This window comes from Lontra canadensis, unplaced genomic scaffold, assembly GCF_010015895.1.
Source record: "Lontra canadensis isolate GAN:19392208 unplaced genomic scaffold, GSC_riverotter_1.0 scaffold13, whole genome shotgun sequence".
Classification (NCBI taxonomy): domain Eukaryota; kingdom Metazoa; phylum Chordata; class Mammalia; order Carnivora; family Mustelidae; genus Lontra; species Lontra canadensis.
Genome location: NW_022631007.1, coordinates 3968779 through 3993918, shown reverse-complemented (window position 1 = coordinate 3993918; position 25140 = coordinate 3968779). Strand labels below are relative to the sequence as shown.

The 25140-nt window shown below is 41.3% G+C and overlaps 1 protein-coding gene across 6 annotated transcripts in view; it reads right to left on the bottom strand.

Moving 5' to 3' along the window:
- Nucleotides 1-1092: 1092 nt before the first annotated feature.
- MOGAT1 (monoacylglycerol O-acyltransferase 1) overlaps nucleotides 1093-25140 on the bottom strand; it is a 41372-nt gene continuing 17324 nt past the window's right edge. For 4 of the 6 annotated variants that reach the window (XM_032857328.1, XM_032857332.1, XM_032857329.1 and 1 more), the window contains exons 4-6: nucleotides 21285-21459; nucleotides 19954-20153; nucleotides 9061-9484 (exon numbers count right to left, since the gene is read on the bottom strand). In XM_032857328.1, coding sequence (XP_032713219.1) covers nucleotides 9330-9484; nucleotides 19954-20153; nucleotides 21285-21459 — 530 coding nt within the window. In that variant the 3' untranslated portion in view covers nucleotides 9061-9329. Of the gene's footprint in view, nucleotides 1453-9060; nucleotides 9485-17510; nucleotides 17750-19953; nucleotides 20154-21284; nucleotides 21460-25140 lie in introns of those variants that run through there. The other 2 variants (XM_032857330.1, XM_032857331.1) reach the window with 2 other exon arrangements.

Genomic DNA, 25140 nt, shown 5'->3' with positions numbered 1-25140 from the left:
CTGTCATCTTCAACACTGAAACTCAGCTTTGTAGCCAAATCATCCTGACGGTGTGTTTCATGGAACTCTTCAACAGGAACAGTGGAAACAGACAGACGTACTCAGATTTGGACAAACACGATTCTACCACTGTTGTCATTCGCCTGTTTGATCTGTGGATCGTTGCTATAATATCATGCATCAACTTGGCATAGTAACGGGGGCAGAAAGGGCTTTCCGCGAATCCCATAACTTTCAGCTACAATCTTCCATGGTCGAGCTGTCTACTTAAGTGGAGTCATGACGGTAATCAGACATCAGCAAAGAGCCTAATCATGGCGTCTTGGTAAGGCTAAGGAAAGGGTGAACTTCTAACGCAGGACTCACTCTCTCATTACCGAGAAGGGGCCCACATGAGGACGTAGTCTTCCTTTGGCCAAATACCTTTTCGGAGAGAACATCTCTCTTGGGCAGTCCCAGACGTGTTCCTGTCATCTGTCACCGAAAAGAAGACGCTCTGGGACAAGGGCACACCGTGGAGTGAACTGGGAAAGGTCTTTGACTATCACGTGTATAATGGTAAGATGTCTGTCTCTTCCATCCTGTGGTCCTTCCTCCTCTGAGCAGGGTCCTGGCTTCCTGTTCAACTTTTCCCTACTTCCACTGTCCTTGACCTTACCTCTGATAGAAAGTAAGAGTTCCTTAGTTGCTTCCTGAAATTCAACTTTTCCCTTCGCTTCCTTTTATTTTTCTTTTTCTTGGATTGTGGGAAAAGCAGAAACCAATGTGGAGAGGAAAAGCTAAATTATAGAAGAAGGTAGAAAAGGGGAGGCATGTGGGTGAACGTCTGATCAAGGTAGTCCCTGGTTGAGAAGGTCATTCCTCCCTCTGAAACTGCTTTTAAGACCTGGCTAGGCTTGGGTCCTGGTTTGGAATAGTGTGTTGCTTCCAGCAGAAATATCACGGACTGTCACTATGTCACACTTCCTGCATTTATTTGCAATAATAATGGCACTAAGTTCAATCGCCTAAATGTTATTCAAAATATAAATCAAATACATCTTTAAAAGTATAGCTAGCTCCCAAATAAGCCACATTTTCTTTTCTTCCCCATGATTTAAATTTTCCTTTATTTGGGTATTCTTATTTCAATAACAGCAATGCAGATGTATCTACATATCCATGACTCTATGACTTAACATTCTATATTTACAGGTTCAATGTTATCTTAAAGTTAAGTGAATTTGAAATGACAAATTATATGATCCTACTGTCATGGAGTCAAGCAATCTAAGAGCCATCACAGCATTCCTTTCCTTCAGCATTACACATAAGAGGTCATGCCAGGTCAAACTGAAGATCACATTTCCTTTCCATCTAGAGTGTTTAAAGATGTTGCTGGTGAACTGGAAGAGGCAGGCAAGGAGAGGTCAAACCAAAGACGTTTCTTCTTAAATTTGGAACATGCGGCAACTGTTTTATGAAGAAAACTTTTAAGAGGTACTCGGAAATACACACATACATATACACGAGAGAAAGAAAATCAAATTTTTTAAACAAGGATAGTTTTTAGATTTTATATATTTTTGAGAGAGAGAGAAAGTGCACGTGCATGAGCGGGGCCAGGGTGGGAGGGGCAGAGGGGGAAGCAGGCTCCCTGCTGAGCAGGGAGCCCACTGTGGGACTCATCCTAGGACCCTGGGATCATGACCTGAGTAGAAGGCAAACACCTTAACCGACTGAGCCACCCAGGGGCCCAAAATAAAATCAATTTAAAAAGACAGTTTGGAAAAATGAGCTTACCCCAGCTAAATGCTTCATGCAGTCACAGCTACAATCAATCAATCAGTCAATACTTTAAGCTAGACAGGTGTTCTTAAGCTAACATTTTAAATGTTTAACTTTGGCAATAAATATTAGCCCACTTATGAACCTTTTTTCCTGTCCTTCCGAGGGTGGCCACAACACTTTGCCATCTCACAACTGGTTCTCAGGGTTGTTCTCAGTGCAGTCGGGTGGGGGGGGGTGGAGGGCTCCTGTCCCTATTGGGTCTGTGTGTGTATGTGTGCTGGGGGTGGGGAGAGGGAGCAGTGTTTGGAAATGTCGATGGTTTTAGAACAGAATCACCAGCAGATGGACTCATAAAGAACCTTTGTGGTCATATTCCACCTTCTCATTCCATAGGTCAAGTTCACTTCCCCGAGTTAGTGACAGAGATGGTGGATACCCCAGGGCTTCTGAGCCCTACGTCCAAAGCATGGGCCCTGGCCAGAGGCCCTGGCATCACATCTGAACTCACCACCACCATGAGGGTTATCTTGAGCAAAGTTCTTAGCCCCGATGAACTCTAATTCTTTATGGGATAAAAATAGTACAGACCTCACAGGGTTATTTTAAGAGTTAAACGTCATAATGTACTTAGAGTCCCTAGTTCTGTATCTGGCACATTGAAGGTGGTTAATAAATATTAATGGTTTTTATAGGATAATATTTACTTAGTATTAACCACAATTTTGTTTCTTTACTTTTATTTATTTATTTATTTATTTATTTATTTATTTATTTATTCTAACTACAGTATTAATAAAATACTGGGAAAAATTAAAGTCAAGCAGTATTTTTACACAATAATAACTCAGCATTTTCTTTAATTTTTTAAAAAAGATTTTATTTATTTATTTATTTGACACAGAGAGAGAGAGAGAAAGAGAACACAAGCAGGGGATGTGGCAGAGGGAGAGGGAGAAGCAGGCTCTCCACACAACAGGTAGAGCCCAGTGCAGAACTCAATCCCAGGACCCTGAGATCATGACCTGAGCTGAAAACTGACGCTTAACCAATTGAGCCACCCAGGCAATCTCAGCATGTTCTTTAACCAATAAAATATCTTAAAAGAGTATTGAAAACCCCTATTTTGATAACAGACACCAGAAACACCAACAGGTCTCAAAATCAAAGTGTCCACTTTGCCATCCAAAACACCTGCATCCAAAGGAGGCAATTTCACTCCTGACATATAAAAAAAAAAATTGGGTTTTTAGGTTCTTCTGTTATTTTGCCAAGTGTATGACTGACTCAAGTGTACAAAGCCACTTCATTGAAATGTAATTCACATATCGTAAAATCCTCCCATTTGGAGAGGGGCGTTTGGGAGTTTTTGGTATATTTGCAGTGTGGGACAGCTGTCACGACAACCAATTGCAGAACATTTTCATCACCCGAAAAAAAACCCCGAACCTACTAGCAGCGATTCACTTGATTTGGAATCCATCCATTCTTCTACCAGTTTTTGAACATTTCCGTATCTGACAAGTTTCACTCCTATTTCCACCGCGGCCCCTCCCTGGCTTGTTTCCTCTTCCTGCCCTCTGCTCCTTTGATCTAGCATATCTTCACTTTTCGGTTAGCCCTGCCCCTGCTTTGTTTTGTCTTTTCTCCTGTGGAGAGCATCTCCAGGCCTGGCTCTTCAGGCAATGCTCACACCACCACTGCAATTCCCTTGCCTGAATCCATCCCCAGGTCCGAGGGCCTCCAGCCTTGGCAAGGCGTGGGCAGGAAAGCCATCCCACTCAGCCAAAACACCACGCCCACACAGTTACGACTCTGGCACAAAACACATTTATTGGTCAAAACTTTAGAAACCAAGAGCTTTTTAAAAGCACACGGCAACACATCCAAAACAGAAAATATAAAATTTCACCATCTCCTAAAAAAATGTTAACAAGAAATAAACTGTTATTTCACAGTTTTGAGCCATATAAAGAAGGAGACCACTTCAATAAATGTCTCCAGTTTTTATTTAGAGAATAAAACTGTTTCTTAGGAATACCATGCCTAAAGGCCACTGTGATGCTGGAGAAATCTCCATAGCAATTTATGTTTTCCATATGCTAAGGGAGACAGTCATTTGAACCCTCTGCATGTCCAGAGGAATACAAGGGAGGATGGCAGAGGAAAAAGAAGTCTACAGATAAATCTCCATCTCCCACTGGATGTTATTACCATGAGAGAACAAGGGCCAGGCAGAGACCATAGAGACAGAGTGAAATGAGACCTTAGAGATCATTCACTCCTAAGAGGAAGGAGCTCAGGTCACCCAGCCAGTTAATGGAGGAGCAGAGGCTAAAGGGTTATTTGAAACAGAAGCCCCTGGAAGGTAGAAAAAAATAGCACAGTGTTTTCTGGTTGTCTCTGCATGACTGTACCCCACACTGGACATTTGGAATCCAACCAGAAAGACCAAAGGCTCCAAGCGGGTCTGGAAACGGAGGAGGGGAGAATTACATGGCTCTTGGGAATACAAGGTCAGATTTATCTTTATCTCAAGAGAGCCTAAGAAAATTCTTAACCAGAATCTAAGAGCTGTAAAAATAAAATAAAATAAAATTAAAAAGCACCCAGCTGAATGATGCTAGTGCCAGAATGGGGTTAGGGCTGTCAGCAAGGTGACAGAAGATTTGCTTCCACCTCTGAGTAACGGGAGTGCTCTGACCTGTATTAATGGTCACAATGTGACTGAGGGAAAAATCCTCTGCGGCTCTGTCTCTCATGGGGACATAAAGCACCTTGCCTTATCCTGCTGCTCCATACACAAGGCTCTAGTGGCTTAGCTTGTTGCTGAAAACCTTGGACGTTCCCCAGTGCACATCCCCAAAATAGCTCTTGCAGAAGGGAAAAATCAACAATGCAGCAGACCGGTCTCAAAAAAGAAAAATGTTCCAGGTCCCAAGAAGACAGAGCTCACTTCGGAGTTGTTAAATCCCTTGAGTTTTCGGAGTATCTTTAATCACGCTCCATGTTTGGACACTTCGGTTTTATGGGAGGATTCACAGGTGGGTTCATCAACAATTATCGAAGAGCCGTATCTCCTCCTGTTCCATCAGGGCAGAGGAATATGATCATGGAGTCGGTGTCAAGCCACGTTAAGCCGCTGGGGTTCAACTGTTCCATCTGCAGAAGGACTCATGCCAGACACAAAGCCCCTTCTGGCCCTAGAACTTGACTTCCACTGACACAGTCTATCAGACTTCTGAGTTAGAGCCATAAGCGTTCACTGAGAGAGCACCAGAGGCCTACGCTCCGTCAGGGGTGGGATCCAACCAAGTGACACACAGATTCCACCAACGCGGAACCCATCCCGGGAGCAAACTGTGGACGGAGTTAGACCTTCGCCTTCCCACACATGCTGTGAAGGCACTAGGCTGTGAGTGTTTGGGAAGGATTAAGTAAAATAACTGACATATAAGGTATTTGACAAACCCTTTGGTTTTAAATATTAAAAACTGCTTCAGTATTTGCCATCCCAGAGAAACTGGCACAACCAGTTGGTTATATAGTAGTTGCCTTGTTGTTGTTTTTTTCCCTTAAAAAGATATACAAATTCTATTTGAAGTAACTCTTCCAGCCCCAGAAAGACATTTTATCACTTAGTTTAAAAAGACTGATACAGGGCGCCCAGGTGGCTCAGTGGGTTAAAGCCTCTGCCTTTGGCTCAGTCATGATCCCAGGGTCCTGGGATCAAGCCCCTAGTCAGGCTGTCTGCTCAGCAGGGAGCCAGTTTCCCTTCCTCTCTCTCTGCCTCTCTGCCTACTCGTGATCTCTGTCAAATAAATAAATAAAATCTTTTTAAAAAATAAATAAATAAAAAGATACAACTGGCAATCATGGGCTACTGGAAAACAACAGCAACGGACAAACCAATCAACAAATCCCATGCACAGTGTCTCTTCTCTGAGGAAAAGAAGACAGAGTAACGGCACCCGAAATGCATTTTTCCTATTGGTCACAAACCTCGGCAATTTGCATTGCGGGTGTGGTGGTTGGAAGAGATGCCAAGTTACAGAACTGTGGATGCTGCATCTCATTCCAAGCTTTGTGCTTCCCAGGACAGAAGTGTGGACCTTCTGCTGAAGGAAGGGATTGTGCTTTTAAAGCTATGCATACAAGAAACGCTTACCCATCGTCCCTGAAGTATATATACTTTGTCTCCATAGTCCTAGTGAAGGGTTTTGACAAGTCATGTAGCATCCCTTGCCCAGGTTGCCCTGGGGAACACAGCAAAACTGGCTGGCCTTTCTAAGAACCGAAGCTGCAACCTTCAATGTGAGCATAATTGACTTAGCTGGATACGGATAATTTCAATCCTTCTAACTGCGAGACAAAGGAAATGACTCAGTCTGTGCCCACTCTGCAAGAGGAACAGGAGACAGAAATGTCCAAATCAAATCATAAGTGCACATTTTCTCAAGGCAATTAGTTCAGTTTCTCTTACTCTGTCCTGGGGTTACTTTTCTTACTGTTGCTGTTTTTGCTTTGCTGTTTAAATTTTATGTGCAATTACAGAGTAGATGAGAATCTTTAAAACAGAGGCACTCTCTGTCACACTGCGTTAGCGAATACCATGTATGACCCACATTTGTGCTATAGCAAAAATTCATGTCCAAATCTTCATCTGCAATCTCTAGGACTATAAAGGAACTTCCTACTATGCTTTGACTTTATGAAAGGACTTCTGGCTGGATTAAGACCTCTGGAGACCCAAAGAAAGAAAAAGAGATAAAAATCCCTAATTTGTACCTAAAAATAAGATTTTTACAGATGCCAAAATTAAAGTTGCTGATGTCTGGATTTTAGAAATGGCAAAATTCGAGATAAATTCATCAGAGCAAAACTTTTCTCATTTTTAGTGTCTCTGTTTCACATGTGGGCTTTAACTGCTTCCTCGATGACCCAGCTGATGCTGGGGGCGGTGGTCAGCTTGGCCCCCATTACGAAGTAGGAGATTAAACATCATACTTTCATGAAACAAAGCCCGTGAAATCACCACTCTGTGTCATAAGGGCTTAACAAAGTTCTCTAAAGGAATGAAATTCATGCTTTAAAAAAATTTTTTTTTAATTTGCCTGGTCCAAATTCATGTTTTGTTTTGTTTTGTTTTTTTAAGATTTTATTTATTTATTTGTTAGAGAGAAAGCGTACAAGCAGGCAGAGTGGCAGGCAGAGGCGGAGAGAGAAGCAGGCTCCCTCCCGATGCAGGACTCAATCCCAGGACCCTGGGATCATGACCTGAGCTGAAGGCAGTGGCTTAACCAACTGAGCCACCCAGGAGTCCCCATGGGTTTTTTAATAACTTAAACGTCTTTAATTGTGGTGGTTAATTGGCCTTACGAAGACTGACCCCTAACCAGCTAGGGTGCATCATTTTCCATAAATGGTGCTCCTTTATGCCTTGCTAGTATTGAATAATACCAAAAAAGGATTTACAACCCAATTTTCTGCATCTGTTGAAAACAGGTTGTGCCCTATTCTCTGCTTTGATTATAAAATTGGTCTAATTTGGGGATGCCTGGGTGGCTCAGTTGGTTGGACGACTGCCTTCGGCTCAGGTCATGATCCTGGAGTCCCGGGATCGAGTCCCGCATCGGGCTCCCGGCTCCGCGGGGAGTCTGCTTCTCTCTCTGACCTTCTCCTCACTCATGCTCTCTCTCACTGTCTCTCTCTCAAATAAATAAATACAAATCTTAAAAAAAAAAAATTGGTCTAATTTGAAGGCCACGGGTCAGTGGACTCCAGGATTGCTCAACCAGCGTGAAGCCAGAGCGATGCCGGCCAAAACCACCTCAAATGGAACCATCGGGGACTGAAGATCTATTACTAGTAAGTTAGAACTCCGTGCAGGGGTCCTCAAATACTTAGAGTGCAGCAGGGAGAGAAGCAACAAGCAGCAGTGGAGATCATTTGGACACTAGACATTCTTCTTCCTTAAGGCAATTGACAAGACTGACTGACTGACTGACTTGTCAATTACTGTTCTGAGACAGACCCAGCGCATTCTCCCCTTCTGAAAGAGGCTCTTGTCTATAATACGTTCGTCCTATTGTAAATAAAGCTTTAAAAATTCTTCACCTTAAGGCAAAGATGTTTGTGGGTTCATCTATGAATACATTCAGTAAACAAGCACTTATCTTTTTTTTAAGATTTTATTTATTTATTTATTTGACAGAGATCACAAGCAGGCAGAGAGGCAGGCAGAGGCAGTGGGGGAAGCAGGCTCCCCACTGAGCAAGGAGCCCGATGCGGGGCTCGATCCCAGGACTCTGAGATCATGACCTGAGTCGAAGGCAGCGGCTTAACCCACTGAGCCACCCAGGCGACCCACAAGCACTTATCTTGTGCGGGACCCAGGCACTAGGGAGAGGTCAGTGAACAGGAGGAACAGGGTTCCCACTCCCGGGGACCAGACAACTCTAACTGGACACATTACAACCGGAGAGGACACTTTCTTTCATAGCTGGTCTTACTCAAAGAGGCCATTTGGGGGGCACCTGGGTGGCTCAGTGGGTTAAAGCCTCTGCCTTCGGCTCAGGTCATGATCTCAGGGTCCTGGGATCGAGCCCCGCATCGGGCTCTCTGCTCTGCGGGGAGCCTGCTTCCCTCTCTCTCTGCCTGCCGCTCTGCCTACTTGTGATCTCTCTCTGTCAAAGAAATAAATAAAATCTTAAAAAAAAAAAAAGAGGCCATTTGGGAAGGAAATTAAAACCATTTCTAATACCATGAAAACCTTTTGGAATTTGAATGTTCTAAAGCATGTCTCCCAGAAGACCTTCTTGTCTATATAGCAAATGAACATATAGCAAATGAACATTTGCTCAGAATTTCTGAGCAAATGACAAGCATGAGCATTTCTAAGCGTGAATAGAAATGAGGAGACATACTCTCATCCACATGGGTTTCCAGATGGTAGATTTATCCTGTTTCAAAACCTGTACGGAAATTCTGCACTATTGTATTAGAAGGTGTTGGGTGAGATGACCTAAAGGATCAAGTTATCTAACTCTGAAAAGTAATGTTATTCACCCAAAAAATTCTCTGTTCAAGCAGGGAAAAAAAAAAAAAAAAAGAGAGAAAGAAATGATCTCCTCTACCTCGGTATGGAAAATTAGTTTACACACTGTCTCCTAAGTGTTTCAGCTGTGCTAAACGAGAGCTGTGATACTTCATGAAAACACCACCTTAAATTCTCGTGATTTTGGTAAAAGGGTCTAATTGGTTTTTGAGTCTTTTTTTTTTTTTTAAGCACACAAATAATCCTAAACCCTTTCTTAACCCGGGAAATGCTTGCACCTTCCCTAATAAGGATTATCCAAAGGGTTATGGTCCTCTTCCTCCTTCTCCTACAGTCACCCACTGTATTTTTATCTCCCACGGATACACATTAACATTTGTCACCATAAATAATACTTTTCAGTTGTAATCTTGATTCCAAAGTGAAAGAAAAAAAAATCCTTATTTAAAATGATGTATCCTCCAATGGGATGTTCTCTCATCCTCTGTATGCCTTCTAAGAGTAGTTATCTAAAATTGAGAGTTTCGTGCTCCGAGATGCCATACTTCCTTTTGTGGGCCTCAAATAGCTTCCTCAGCTCTTCCATATAGGTCTGATGCAACTCCTCAATCTGCTCTGGGCTTGGGTGCAGGGTCTGAGGCACAGGGATTGGACGGCCAACTGCAAAAAGAGAGAATGCATCTGAAGTAAGGAAATGAAACCACTCCACTCTGCCTCTCACGGACGGCCCGGAGAGAGAGATCGGCCAATCAGAATCCGCCTATTCCAATCCCTGGTTCATTTCACTGGCTGCCTCCAAGAGTCACACCATCCCATTTGAGAACCAATAAAGAACTTTCCTTCTCCGCAGTCGCTGCAGCGAAAGGCCCCTGGTGGTTTTGACTCTGAGTCAAGTGAACTACTGGGCTGAGCACAGCTGTGAGATAAGAGGCCATAGCTGTGTATGAATGTCACCAGCCCTGTCCCTCTGGTACGGCTGGCAGCCCGGCCACAGTGCCCTATTGTGACCGACTGCGAAGTCTTGAGTCATCAGGCATCGGCCCTCTCCTCTGACTCTTTTTAATGTCATTCTAAAAAATTTAAGGAATGTGTATCTTCACAGCTAAGAATCCGTATTAGAAGACACACACAATCACAAGAGTCCCACTGTTTGTTAAGAGTGGAAAACAAAACCAAGCAGAAGTCTCCTTAGAAAATTTTTTTTTTAAGATTTTTATTTTATTTATTTGACAGAGAGAGATCACAAGTAGGCAGAGAGGCAGGCAGAGAGAGGAAGGGAAGCAGGCTCCCCGCTGAGCAGAGAGCCCGATATGGGGCTCGATCCCAGGACCCCGGGATCATGATCTGAGCGAAAGGCAGAGGCTTAACCCACTGAGCCACCCAGGTGCCCCTCCTTAGAAAATTTCTTAAGTAAACCACAGAATGTTCATGCAACAGAATCCTAGGCAGTTTTTTAAAAAATGAAATTATATGTGTACACACACACACACACATCGAGGTCTAAAATGTAAGAAGTGGGGAAAAAAGTTGTGAAATAATACAGTAGGATCCTATTTATGAAAAGATATTTATATACCAAGGTGCATCATAAGCTTTAGTGCATTTAAAAAATCTTGAAAGAGACTAATAACCATTACTTCTAGGAAGGAAGGAAGGTAGAGGTGGGAGACTTTTCACTTTTTCTGTATTGTAGGAATTTCCTACAATGAGAATGCATTTGTGTTGTACTTATAATCAAAAATGAGCTAATTATTATTTAACCTGGCAACTCTATACATATTTAAAAAGGTGTTTAGGAGCACCTGGGTGGCTCAGTAGGTTAAGCCTCTGTCTTCGGCTCAGGTCATGATCTTAGGGTCCTGGGATGCAGCCCTGTGCCAGGCTCTCTTCTCGGCGGGGAGCCTGCTTGCCCCTCTTCCTCTCTGCCTGCCTCTCTGCCTACTTGTGATCACTCTCTCTGTCAAATAAATAAATAATTTTTTTAAAAAAACATCTTTTAAAAAGATGTTTAGATTGTGTCTCAGACTGTTTGAAACTACAAGATATAGGTGGCTTTGGCACCTGCTTTCCTGGGTCCTCCCGGCTCACTGCAACCCTGCTGCTTACAGATGCCAAGAGTTGAAAACCTACAGATGTTCAGTGACCCGCTGGCCCCAAACAGCTTCTCTATCCCCCTCTATTAACTTGGGCATGAGGCCAAGTGGGGCCGTGGGTACTAGAATGGAACTCAGAGGGGAGACAGGAGGTTTCCTCTGGCCCACCCTAGGTTGTTCCATGCTACATCCAAGGTTCAAATCCATGTCAGTAACAGAAGGTGGTGAGTTAACAGAAAACCAGGCAAATGTTAAGACACAGAGAAAGAAGGAAGTGATAAATGAAATCAGTATGGGACATAAGGGGGCACAGAGCAGAGTGATGTATGTATATATAACATACATATATACATGTATATATATATACATATATATATATGTGATGTATGTATATATACATATATATATGTTATATATATGAAATACATTTTGTTACATATAACATTTGTTACATATAACAAAATGTATTATTAAGAAGATTATCTATCTAATGTTGCAGTAAGGAGATATATACAGACATACATGGTAGATACATATCGCCTTATTGCAGTAAATTGCTAAGTTTTTAAACAGATCCAGCCTCAAGAATCTCCCATACAGTTCTCTTTTGATAGCCTGAATGTCAAATTTACATAGAATAGACATCAGTCCTTTGTAACCCAACAGAAAGAACTGGAACTGTCTTGCTGTCAGTTGTGGTTGGAAATACAGAAGAGGGGAGGCTAATGGGGTGATGGGGTGGAACAGGAAGGAGCTGGTACAAGACAAAGACCACTAGACTAGACCAGCACACTGAGCGAGGCAGTAGCTTCCTCTCTGGTCTTATCACGTGCATAGGATAAAAAAGTAGAACTCAATGATCTCAAAGCCTCCTCCTCACTCTGACCTTTTTGTTTCAAGAAAAAAAAAACCCTGAGATATCTACATGTGAATTGAGAATCTATCAGGCAATAGCAATCTACTAGCAAATTCACAGTTTTATAGAACTAGCTTCTGTTAAGTGAAATTGATGAAAAAGAAAGGTCAAGTGCAACTATTCAGAGTGGGGGGGGCGTTAGAAAGAGACTTAGAGGTCTGAGAAGATGAAGTGTGTTGTTTCCAGCTTAATTAAGACTCATGAATTCTGAATTATTAATTAAGTCTTACTTCCTATGAAAGAAGGAACTACTTCCTTGTTGCATACAGCTAATTTCAATCCTATTCTTTTCTTAATCATGGGCTCACTATATTTCAGACGGTTCTTCCAGAGAGCTCAAACATTCCCATGACTTCTCTTTTAAAGTGTGAGATGGGCAGTTTCATCCTTGCCCTTCTCTTGTTTACCTGTAGAGAAATGGAGATGCTGGAAATTTCCAAACTACCACAAAAGAACTGGAATTCAGGAGGTAAAACTGTTCTCCTGCCCCTCCTACTAATCCAAAATTGGACTAGAGAGTAAGAAATCATTCTCAATTACTTTTTAGGAATAACGACAGAGGTCACAAAACAAATCTGAGAAGGGTCCCCAGAGTCCTAGAAAGACCAGTATTCTTCCCACCTACCCACTGCCAAAAAGGAGACTTTTTTTTTACTACTAAGGAGAAGAAAACAAAGCTAAGACTAAGTTAGCAGCAAACTGCCCTGTGACTCTCTTTACAACACAAAGGAGAAAAAAAAAAAAAAAAAAAAAAAAAACAGCTGCATCACGCTGCTCTTAGAAACGGAGCTCCTTGCCCTGGAAAAATCAGCCCACATCTCGTGGCAGAGTCAGGAATCTTCGTGCTCCTGTTTCTGTTTCAGTGCTTTATCTAGCTGGCATGCCCGTTTATTCCATTTTCCAATTCCATCAAGCAATTCAAGATTAGCTATGCACTTAGGGCCTCACACAGCAGCCTTGCCCTCATTTCTATGGTACTGTGTTGTATTTACCTAAGATGAAGAATGAGCAGCTTCATGGGGCACCGTGCTCATGGCCGGAGAGAAATTTGGAAAGGGGCATCATTTTCTTCACACCAAGGCAAAGAGTAGATCTTTTACAATAAGGAATCTTTGCTCTATTTTTCTTTGATTATGAACATTCCACAGAGTTTATATCTCTAATAGTCCCACACAGGACTTAGGCTTTTCCTGGATGCTACACAGCTGTACACAAGACAAAGGCCAGTCTGTTGGCACCGGGGGTTTGGGAAGAGCCAAAATGTGGGTGTCAATGAACCTGGGTTCACTGAACCTCAGACTCATGGTGCAGGCTCAAATATGCCAGATGTGAGGAAAGAGAGAGAGAGAGAAAGAAAGTGTGTGTTCTTCCATACACATACACACTCAAGAACATTTACTGAACACTTAATGGGCTGTATTGGGTACCATGCTAATCCCCCTAACATTTTTATCTCCTGAAATCCCTACTTTACATTTAAATTTAAATTAGGTTCCCTTTCCTTTCTTTGTATTTCAGAGAATCCCTTGGGCCAGCTTCCCTGCCCCACCACACCCCCCCCCAATCAGGATATAATAATGACTTGAAATATAAGGGACCACTTTGGTCCTCAAGTGGTTTCAACCAGTTTTATTTTATTAAAGTACATTCCTTTCCCTATCTTTAGGTTAAAAAAATTCAAAATTACAGAACAAATAATGCAATAAGTACTTGCATACTCTTCCTCTAGACTCACCGGTTCTGAACATCTTTTGCACACACCCCTGTGCGTATATACATATGTATTATTTTTATTTTTGTAGACCTGTTTGAAAATAAGCCGTAGGGGCGCCTGGGTGGCTCAGTGGGTTAAGCCGCTGCCTTCGGCTCGGGTCATGATCCCGGGGTCCTGGGATCGAGCCCCGCATCGGGCTCTCTGCACGGCAGGGAGCCTGCTTCCCTTCCTCTCTCTGCCTGCCTCTCTGCCTACTTGTGATCTCTGCCTGTCAAATAAATAAATAAAATCTTTAAAAAAAAAAAAAAAAGGAAATAAGCCGTAGATGTTAATCGTTCAATAGCCTTAACCTCTCTAAATATTTTGGCATGAAGTACCTAAGAGCAAAAACACTGTCCTTTTTTTTTTTAAGATTTTATTTATTTATTTGACAGACAGAGATCACAAGTAGGCAGAGAGGCAGGTAGAGAGAGAGAAGGAGGAAGCAGGCTCCCCGATGAGCAGAGAGCCTGAGGCGGGGCTCGATCCCAGGACCCTGGGATCATGACCCGAGCCAAAGGCAGAGGCTTTAACCCACTGAGCCACCCAGGCGCCCCCAAAACACTGTCCTTTTTAACACTATTATCATACCCAAGGAACTTAACCTCATGTGATATTCTTTTGTACCGAATCCACATTCCAACTTGATGAGTTGTCTCAGTGATATCCTTACAGTTGCTTCTCCCTATGACAGCTGTTGTGTCTTTGGGTACTCTCTCCTTTTGGTCTTTTACAACATCAGTATTTTTGAAGAATCCAGGCCAGCTGTTAAATATAATGTCTCCCAATCTGGGTTTGTCTGTTTCCTCACAGTCTGATTCAGATGAACACTTTGGCAAGAATACTTACACAGGGAGATGGAAACACATTTAATAGCTCTCAACACTCTGGCCAGGCCTCCTGCACCAACCCGTGCTCTCTCATGACCTGGGGTGTACGGAGCACTTCCCCACATACCATGTCATTTGATCCCCAGAATAACCCTAAGACAAGACAGGACAATTATAAGAGTCTCTCCTTCAGAGATGTAAAATCTGAGGCTCAGGGACGAGAAAGAAAGCACCCTGAATCACGCCCCAAACCCACATTACTTCTGTCTGTAAATTTAGCTGATGCATGATAAACAGCTTCTTGTCAATACTGATTTCTTCATGTAGCTGGTGCCTGAGCGTAGCAGCTACCATCATATTGAGCCTACAGTGGAAAGAACCAATTTCCTAATGGCAGTGATTCTAGCTTTCAATTTTGCCATAAATATAAAAATGAAACAAACACTTCTATCACATCCATAATCAAAAGGCAGACTGAGGAGTTATGAAATCAGGGGGCATTGTGAGGCTGGACAGGATGGGATGGGAACCCTTCCCATGCCACACGCAAACACAGCTGATAAACCTCCCTGGATATCCAGAATTCAAATAATCTAACACTGGGAGGATGGACAGCCAAATAATTAATATAGAAGGAATACTAGAGCCAGAAAATCACTAGTTTGCAACCATGACTTCCTTAATTGATTCAGGCAAGGATTATCAATGGCTATTAAAGCCATCAAGTAAAGTCTGATGAACAGAATAATTACACAGTGTCTAAGTAACACCATCCCCAGGTTACTTGTTCATGAAAAGGAAAAAGTCTTTATAAATATAATATATATAATATAAACTTATATATACAAACATAAAAATTTATGTAGATAAATCTTTGTGATTTAACTTTATAGTAGAGAAACCTGGCAAACACCCCACTCAAGTAATCAAATTGAGTACCACCAACAATGGGACAAATTGACAGCAAGAGCCTCTTGATGTGACATACTGAGGAAGACACATCATTTCTGTGTAATTCTTGCCACATATGCATAACTGGAATATACTCATGATGAAACACACCAACCCAAGTTGACCTACAAACCACTGATCTACACTCCTCCAAATTGCTCATGTCATAAAGACAGAAAAGAAGCTGAAAAACGAATGCAGTTTGAAGCAGGCTGAAGAGATGTGGAAACTAAATGCAATGTATGATCCTACTGAGGGAAAAAAACAGTTGACCCCCCACCCCTGATACCCCCCAAAAGCATAACTAACAAGGAATTTATTATGGCAATTGGTGAGGTTTAAATACACACTGTACACTGGTTAACAGTACTTTATCAACGTTCGATTTCCCGAATTGTACTGACATTATAGATGAGAATCATCTTGCTCTTAAAAGAGATACATAGGAGCAAATGTCATGTTTGCACACACTCCAACAGCTCAGCGATAACTGGAAAGAGTGTATTTATCATACCATTAGAGAGAGATAAAAACGGTAGCAAAATGTTACCAACTGGTGAGTGTGGGAGAAACGCACACAGGAGTTCATTTTACTGTTCAGGAAACTTTTCTGAACCTTTGAATAGAAACCTCCCCCTTTCAATGGCAAATAGCCTTGTCTCTTACTTTCTCCCCAAACATGCAACTTCCCATCATACTACCTGTACTGGCTCTACAACTTGAATTTAACATTAGCTTCCCTTAAAATTTTTAATGGGTACTTGTTAGATATTTGAAAACTTACAAATCAGAAAGGCTTAACTAAAGAATGATTTGTTTACAAATGTGTCTGGAGCCACTATCCCCTGGGCATGGGGAATACAGCAGAGAACAGCAAGACAAAATCCCTGCTCTCCTGGAGCTCTGTATAGTAGAAACAAACAGTAATTTCAGGAGCCTGCAATTCTTTACACATTGTTTTTAGAGTCTAAACTTCTTTTAATTATCCCTCCTTGGGAGGCGCCTGGGTGGCTCAGTGGGTTAAGCCTCTGCCTTCGGCTGAGGTCATGATCAAGCCCCGTGATGGGCTCCCTGCTCAGCGGGGAGCCTGCTTCCCCCTCTCTCTGCCTGCCTACTTGTGATCTCTCTCTCTCTGTCAAATAAACAAAATCTTAAAAAAAAAAAATTATCCCTCCTGGGTATCATGATGGGATGTGATATTTAAATCAGTTTCTCTCCATTATTTATTTATGTAACAAAATACAATATACGTGAATATTTTACATTTTAAAACTGACAATAACAAAATATGTAAATTGCATACTATTTGTGAAATGTGTAAATATATGGTATATCTTCTTATTTTACTTTTTAATTAAGTGTTTTACTTTAATTCCAGTATAGTTAACATACAGTGTTATATGAGTTTCAGGAATACAATTTTCACCAATTGTAAAGAGTGCTCAGTGCTCATCACAAATGTACTCTTAATCCCTATCACCTATTTCCTCTATCTCCCGCAACCAACCTCTCCTCTGTTCATTCTCTATAGCTGAGTCTGTTTCTTGGGTTCCTTTTTTTTCTTTTGCTTATTTGTTTTGTTTCTTACACTCCACATATGAGAGAGATCATATGGCATTTGTCTTTCTTTGACTTATTCTGCTCAGCATTATACTCTAGCTACATCCATGTTGTTACAAAAGGCAAGGTTTTATTCTTTTTTACAGCCGAATAATATTCTGCAGTATATATACACCACATTTTCTTTATCCATTCATCTGTTGACTGATACTTGGGCTCCCTCCGTAACTTGGCTATTGTAAATAATGCTGCAATAAACACAGGGGTGCATGCATCCCTTTTAATTGGTGTTTTTGTATTTTGGGGGGTAAATACCCAGTAGTGCAATTGCTGGGTCATAGGGTAGTTTCATTTTTAACTTTTTGAAGAACCTCTGTACTGTTTTCCGCAGTGGCTGCACCAGTTTGCATTCCCACCAACAGCGCAAAGGGCTCCCCTTTCTCTACATCCTCACCAACACTTGTTGTTTCTGGTGTTTTTATTTTAGCCATTCTGACAGGTGTTGTAGTTTTGATTTGCATTTCCCTGATGATGAGTGATGTTGAGCGTCTTTTCTCCTGTCCATTGGCCATCTGTATTTCCTCTCTGAAGTAACATTCTTTCATGTCTTCTACCCATTTTTTCATTGGACTGTTTTTTGGAAGTTAAGTTGTATAACTTCTTTATATATTTTGGATACTAACCCTTTATCAGAGATGTCATTTGAAATTTCTTCTTCCATTCAGTAGGCTGTCTTTTAGTTTTGTTGATTGTTTCCTTTGCTGTGCAGAATCTAATATATGGTATCTTCTTCACAAATTATTTCCACTGAGTGAACCTCAGCTAAGGGGAAAAATGGGTGACTTCAACTGACTTCAGCTCAGGTCATGATCTCAAGATCCTAGGATTAAGCCCTGGGCTCCGTGCTCAGAGAGGGGTCTGCTTGTCCCCGTTCCCTCTATTCTTCCCCCTACTTGTGTTATTTTTTATACCATACTGTGCACTCTCTCTCTCAAATAAATAAAAAAATATCTTTTAAAAAAATAGGGAAGATGAAGGGCACCTGGGTGGCTCAGTGGGTTAAAGCCTCTGCCTTCGGCTCGGGTCATTGAGCCCCGCTGGGATTGAGCCCCGCATCGGGCTCTCTGCTCTGCAGGGAGCCTGCTTTCTCCTCTCTCTCTGCCTGCCTCCCTGCCTATTTGTGATCTCTGTCTGTCAAATAAATAAATAAAATGTTTAAAAAAATAGGGAAGATGGTTTTGATGGAGGACACAGAGAAACCTGGTGGTTTAGCAAGGTGTAGTGTAAGAAATATGCAGAGAGGGTAAGTGTGACCTGGTGATGGCACTTTGATTTTTATTTTTATCTATTTTTTATTTATTTTTTAAAAGATTTTATCCATTTACTTGACATAGGGAGAGAGAGAGAGCATGCGCACAAGCAGGCAGAGTGGCACAGAGAGGGAGAGGGAGAAGCAGGCTCTAGGCATAGCAGGGGAAGCCCGATATGGGACTCTATCCCAGGACTCCTGGAATCATGATCTGAGCTGAAGGTAATCGCTTAACCAACTGAGCCACCCCAGGTGGCCAAGAATACATATTTAAGAGGATTTAATTAGTGGGATATTAACAGACAAAATCCCTACAGTGTTAGTAATTCTCACTAGTATTCAAGAATCGCTAACACTGAAATGAATGCTTTGAGGTTACTGAGGAAGTGAGGTCTCTAGGCATTTTTTGCCTAGTTGACAATTTAATTGTCAAATTAATTGTTTGTCAATAGAGTTATAACTAGGCTGCTCCACATGATGACCACTTTACTTAACACTAAAGTTCAAAAAAAAAACAACAACCAAAAAACACTAAAGTTCACCCTCACCAGGCGATAACTATAATCATTTAAATAAACAGAATACACTTGGCTTTCAACATCAGCAACTTACCTCATATGTGTATAAGTTGTACTTAATCAAACTTCTAGTTCCTATAAGTCATGTCTTTCAATTCTCCCTATATCCCCTAAAAAGCCAATTATAGTACTTTGCCCATAAGGGACCAAAAATGACTATTTAATATTACAACAAAGAAAAATCACGGTCTAATCATGTTGATTACCTGGTCAAAAAATATACATTATGCCAAAGAAATGTAACTAGCTTATCTTGGAAAAACACAACTGCAAACTTATTTCCCTGTTCCCATTACACTAACTAATCAACAGCATTAACATTCCATTTGAATTAAATATGGCATTAAAAAATAGTGTCACGTGACTGCACATGAACTACAAGGCTCTCAGAAACTGACAGTAAATAGTAAAATCCCATGCGAATGAAACAGATCTAAAAACATTCTGAATGTCATTTAATGGACTATCCGTGGTGAAACTGTTACTTTCAGTTTCAGATCAAGCACACAGTTTGGTTAACGGTGCTGTCAGCGTCTGGCTCTACGCTGTCTCTGGCTCAGCAATCCAGTTCACTTTCGGTGTGAAGAGCTCATTACTCTGCTCCTTGCTCTTCTATAACAGTCTGTCACCCTCCTCCCCCATCTCAATTCCCCCTAGTATACTACTTTTTAAAATAAAATCAGCTCATATTAAAATACACATAAAAATAGCGAGTAGCCCCCCAAAATGCTTTTGCTACAGAAACCGGCGCACGTGAATTACACAGTAATCTGCCTCTATTAATAGACCAATGTAATGTGTTCATCAAAGAACTGCTATGTTCCAATCTGCTGGTACAGAGAAATAGATTCATATAGAGTACTAGGAACTTTATGTCTAAATTGGATTCTCCCTGTTGTAGTTCAATAGTAGTATTCGTGAATGTGATCAATTCCCAAATGGAAAATACAGTCATTTCTTAGCCAGAAGGCATACCGTAAATGAAGCTCAAATAACATCTATAGGATTCTTATTTTAGGAAGGTCTTATTCAAAGCCACTTCTCTTGCATTAGCACTGCAATCAATAACAATAACATTGCTCAAAGGAAGGTAATACTTTTACTTATTCTAACAAGCCTTTAGTCTTCAATATACATACCAACAGTGTGGATAGGTTTCCTATAGGGCATCAGGCCAAAACTGTATTGAAAAATTCCTCTGGCATGGAACAGCGGCAAAGCAAACCCCATGATCTTCTGCAGCTTCTCCTGCACAGTTCGAAGCCATGAGCCTTCAGGGTTGTTAACTTGCTTAAATAGCTCATTTTCTCCAAAAGAAAACACCGGGACCAAGGAGGCGCTACAAAGAACAAAGCAGAAGAATACAAATTCTTTTTTTTTTTTTAAGATTTTATTTATTTATTTGACAGAGATCACAAGTAGGCAGAGAGGCAGGCAGAGAGAGAGGAAGGGAAACAGGTACCCTGGGATCATGACCTGAGCTGAAGGCAGAGGCTTTAACCCACTGAGCCACCCAGGTGCCCCAAGAATACAAATTTTTAAGGAAAACAATTTAAGTGTTTTATTCTGTTCAGATGACTTTTGCAACATATCCGAAGAATTTTTCTTTTCTTTCCTTTCAATATTATTTATTTATTTATTTATTTATTTATTTATTTATTTATTTATTTATTCAGTTCAACTAGTCAGCATATAGTACATCATTAGTTTTTGATGTAATGTTCAATGACTGGGCATGCGTTTTGATGGGTGTTATACGTAACCGATGAATATGTGAACCAAGAATTTTTCAGTGTTCCCATGTCTCTCTGTACTGTTAATTTCATGTTCCACACAATGTAACTGACTTATACTTGAAATCCTTTTGGGCGGTATTTTAGCCATTTAGTGATCTGCAGAATTTTATTCCACAGAAAAATCAAGGGTCCAGGAGGTTTCTTTCCCACCTATAATTCAGGCCATGATTCATTTGTCCATTTGGCTGGAAATTTATACTCTGTGTATAAAATTTCGTAATTTTTGCTTGCTTTTTTTTTTTTTTTGAGAGTTTATTTATTTCCTTGAGAGACAGAGAGACAGAGAGAGAGAGAGAATGAGTGGGGAAGGGAGGGGCAAGAGAAAGAGAAAAGCAGACTCCCCCCTGAGCAGGCAGCCCAATGAGGGGCTCAATTCTAGGACCTGGGATCATGACCTGAGCTGAAGGCAGATGCCCAACTGCCTGAACCACCCAGATACCCTGTTTGCTTTGCTTTTAAAGGTGCGTTTAACTTCTGGATGCGACGGTCCTGAGCCACCTTAGTGGGGAGGCTGTACACCATTTCCCATGAGCATCCACATCTGCTTTTATTTTAAGGTCGACTAAGAGGAAATCTGTCTTTAAGGACTAGAAAAATTACTTTATTTCTTTGTGTTCATTTAATAATGTCTTAATTTCTCTGACCCAGGCTACCCGAAATGAGAAGTTACTTACCCATGGGTCAAAGCAATTTTAACAAATCCTTTCCGCTGGCAGATGAAGAGAGTGAATTTTCCAGGATGGGCGTCCAGTGATTCTTCTGCACCCCCAAGAACAATGACTGAAATGTTTCCACCTCCCTCCTTGCTCAGCACATGGGACACACTTTTCTTAGAAACTGAGACTGACCCTTAGTGAATAAAACAAAAGGCTAAGTATTTTAAAAATTAAAAAGTTGTTATCATAATATTCAATGGCATCAGCAAACATTTAACAAAATGCCCTATCCTGCTTACATTTGGAACATCGTACAGTTTATAATTTTGTCACAGCCGGATCTTTGGTAATATATTCCATTAATAAAACATAACATTTTTGCAGGTGATGGGTTAGGTCTTTAAAATATCACTTGTTTTTAGATCTCTTATCTGGGTAGGTTGTACACTGCTCAGCTCTATGGACTCTATTCACATTGCACTGTACGTGAAAGATGCCCTCTGCAGTTGTTCAGTGCACAACCTGGATAGCTGTATATGGTGGCCTTGATCACTACCCTGGTGAATCCTGGTTCAGAACCAAAAAGCATATTCTTTTCAAGAGGTTGCACTGGACCTTCTGAACACACACGGGCCAGTTTTCAGATATTCTATGTGGATTCTTGTTTCCCAAATCTAGATTTATAATGTAAATGATTTTAAAAATTCAGACATCTGACAAATAACCAGATCTTTACATAGTTCCAAAATGTCTAGTCTGACTTTGATAAATTGTTTGTTTAAGATAGTTATGTAATTGTTCAGTCTTGTACCAGGCTTTCCCACATAAAAATAACTTTAAAGATTCCTTGTCAGATTTTGAATGTACTAAGTACTTTTTCCTCTTGGAGAAAAAAGCCATGAACTCTTAAACGGAAAAAAAAAAAAAAAAATACAAGCCACTCATGACCTGTATTACAGAGATAATTGCTTTTTAAAGTCTTATTGTTTCCTTCCAATCATGGCTTTATCTATTTTTTGAGTCATAAAAGAATGTGTCAGGCAGGCTTTATTAAGACACAACATACCTCATTTCTCAAAGGACAGTTATATGCTCATTTTACTATAAGTGCCTATTACTGGGGGAATATAAAATAAGGCAGGATTCCGACTGACCAACCACTTACTAAAGAGGCAGAAGAAAGAGGGTTAGAGGGTAGAGAACCTGAGTCTCAATGGGTTTGAACTTCTCTTGAGTTCAAGGCATTGCCATTCTGCCCTGCATGCCTGGAGTGGGAGCTGGAGGCATTAATTCCATTGGAATGGGGGCCTTCTGAGTTTCCAGACACCAGCTCTCCTCCAGCCACTTCTCAGTTCCCTCTCTGGGCTCTATTTATAGACCATCCTTAAATGCTGCTATGACTTAGAGCTCTAAGACCTGCATATTTGTATTCCTCTAAAATTTCTATGTTGAAACCCTAATCCCCAGTAGGAAGGTATTAAGAGGTAGGGCCTTTGGAAAGTAACTAGGTCATGAGAACATAGCCCCAAGATGGGATCAGTGTCCTTACAAAAAGAGGAAGAGAGGACCTAACAAGATGACTATCCATAAGCCAGGAAAGGAGCTCTAACCAGACACCAGATCTGCCAGGGCCTTGATCTTGGACATCCAGCCTCCAGAAGAGTGAGAAATAAATGTCCATTATTTAAGTCACCCAGTCTATAGTATTCTGTTACAGCAGGCTGAACTAAGACAGGCTCCTTCAGAGTCTCTAATATCTTCTAATGTTATCTACATACAAGGATTCAAGTACCACTGAAGTGTGCTGAGCTCTCCCAAATCCATCTCCTGGGACATTTTCCTCCTGAGGCTCTACACCCACACTTCCAATGGCCCAATGGACATTTCTACCTCACCAACTCAAAGACACCACAAACTCCATGTTTCCAAACCCAGTGCACTGTGTTCTTCTTACAACATTACCTCTCAAGGTGAATGGGACCATCACCTATCTTGTCACACAAGTCAGAGGTATAGGTTCCTCCCATACATACCCCCCCTCTTCTTAGCAACCACGCTGACTTGTCACTCATTCTCTCATTCAAAACACTTCTTGAGCACCTGCTATAGGCAAGACACCATGCTAGATGCTGATGATATGACATATATAGTTGCTACCTTCATGAGGCCACATCAGTCCCTAAGTCTTGTCGAATCCATCAGCTGTTTTTCATATCGACCTCATCTGGGCTATATACGTGGCTGTTGTGATCTGATCTCTGCTACCTGCCGAGCCGTACTGGGCACATGGGAAGGAACATGAGCCTCGAAACACAGAATGTGCCCTGGATGATGAGTAAAGATTCACCAAAATGGACCACAGAGGAATAGTTTGGAGGAGGGACTTATGGGGACTTACAGTGACAGAAATCCCCTGGGTAAGAGCAAAGCAGGCACTGGTCAGCAAAGGACCTCTGAAACTCTATTGCTTCTTCTTCTTCTTTTTTTTAAGACTTTATTTATTTATTTGACAGACAGAGATCACAAGTAGGCAGAGCAGCAGGCAGAGAGAGAGGGGGAAGCAGGCTCCCTGCCAAGCAGAGAGCCGGATGTGGGGCTCGATCCCAGGACCCTGAGATCATGACCTGAACCAAAGGCAGCTGCTTAATGACAGCCACCCAGGCACCCCTCTATTTCTTCTTTACTGTATGAGGTTTGGTACACATGTCTGTCTGTCTTTCACACCCAGAGACGCAGCCACCAAGCCAGGCATAGAGTAGAAAAGCAGCCTTGGACCAGGGGCCATCCTGGAAGCTGGTTCTAGGGAAAAATTGAGAACTCTCCAAACTTTGAGATAAGGACACCCTAAGGCTCTACCAGGTACAAATTTCGATATTTTTATTTAACTTTATTTAGCTTTATTTTAGCTTTTATTTAGCTACAAGTTTGGATATTTTATTTAGCTTTAGTTTGGATATTTTTTATCTAGCTTTTAGAGATAACACAGGTGATGGCAGAAAGGAAAAGATCCCATGACGTCATAAGCCAGAAAGAACAGACAAGCTTAATCTCAAATGCCAGCTCAAGCAAATGGCAATGACTCCGAGGGCACTATATGGAGAAAGACTCTTAAGGTTGACTATATGTATCTGACATGGCCACGGAAAGGGGTGTTCCTACATCTCTTGTACCATAAATTTGCCACACCTGCTCTCAGTTACCACTACTCAAACTCACTTGCAGCTTGGAATCAGAAAACAGTATATTGGAAATATATTTCTGTGTTTTTTTTGAAATTTAAAAAATTTCCCTTTAATTTTTTTTTCCTCTTATAAAACTAACCTAATCAATGTTTGCAAAACAAGGGAGGGATTTTTTGCCTGTATAATAGTTTGGCGATTTGGTGCGCCCTCTAGAGGCCACAGCGCAGTGACAGCCAGACTGGACAGAGAGCCCAGGGCCCTATGGGTGAAGGTTTGTCCGTATGCAGCACCTGAAAACCCAGCCAGGGATCCCAGTCCTCTGGTGGTTAGTGATTTCCTATCAGGTATACAATGACAACAGAGACTTAAGAGATTAATAGGAATTAATGAAAACCTGGGAGACCCTGGAAAATTCTATCTTTGAATATGCCACTTATCCTGAAATTACACATTTTCAAAAAAAGGCTACCCACTTTTCTTTATATCCCAGAAATGCAAGACAACAATAGTTAATGTAGATGATGACCATAAACATAAAGCACTTTGTAAGGTCCTGTAGTTCATGCTGAGTCAATAAGTTGGTCAGGTTAAAAAATCAAATAAACTGAACCCCTCAAATTGACGTGAGAGCTGTTCACAGAAGCTTAGCCTCTGTACACACTCATATGTGTCTTTATAGTATTTCAGCTCAA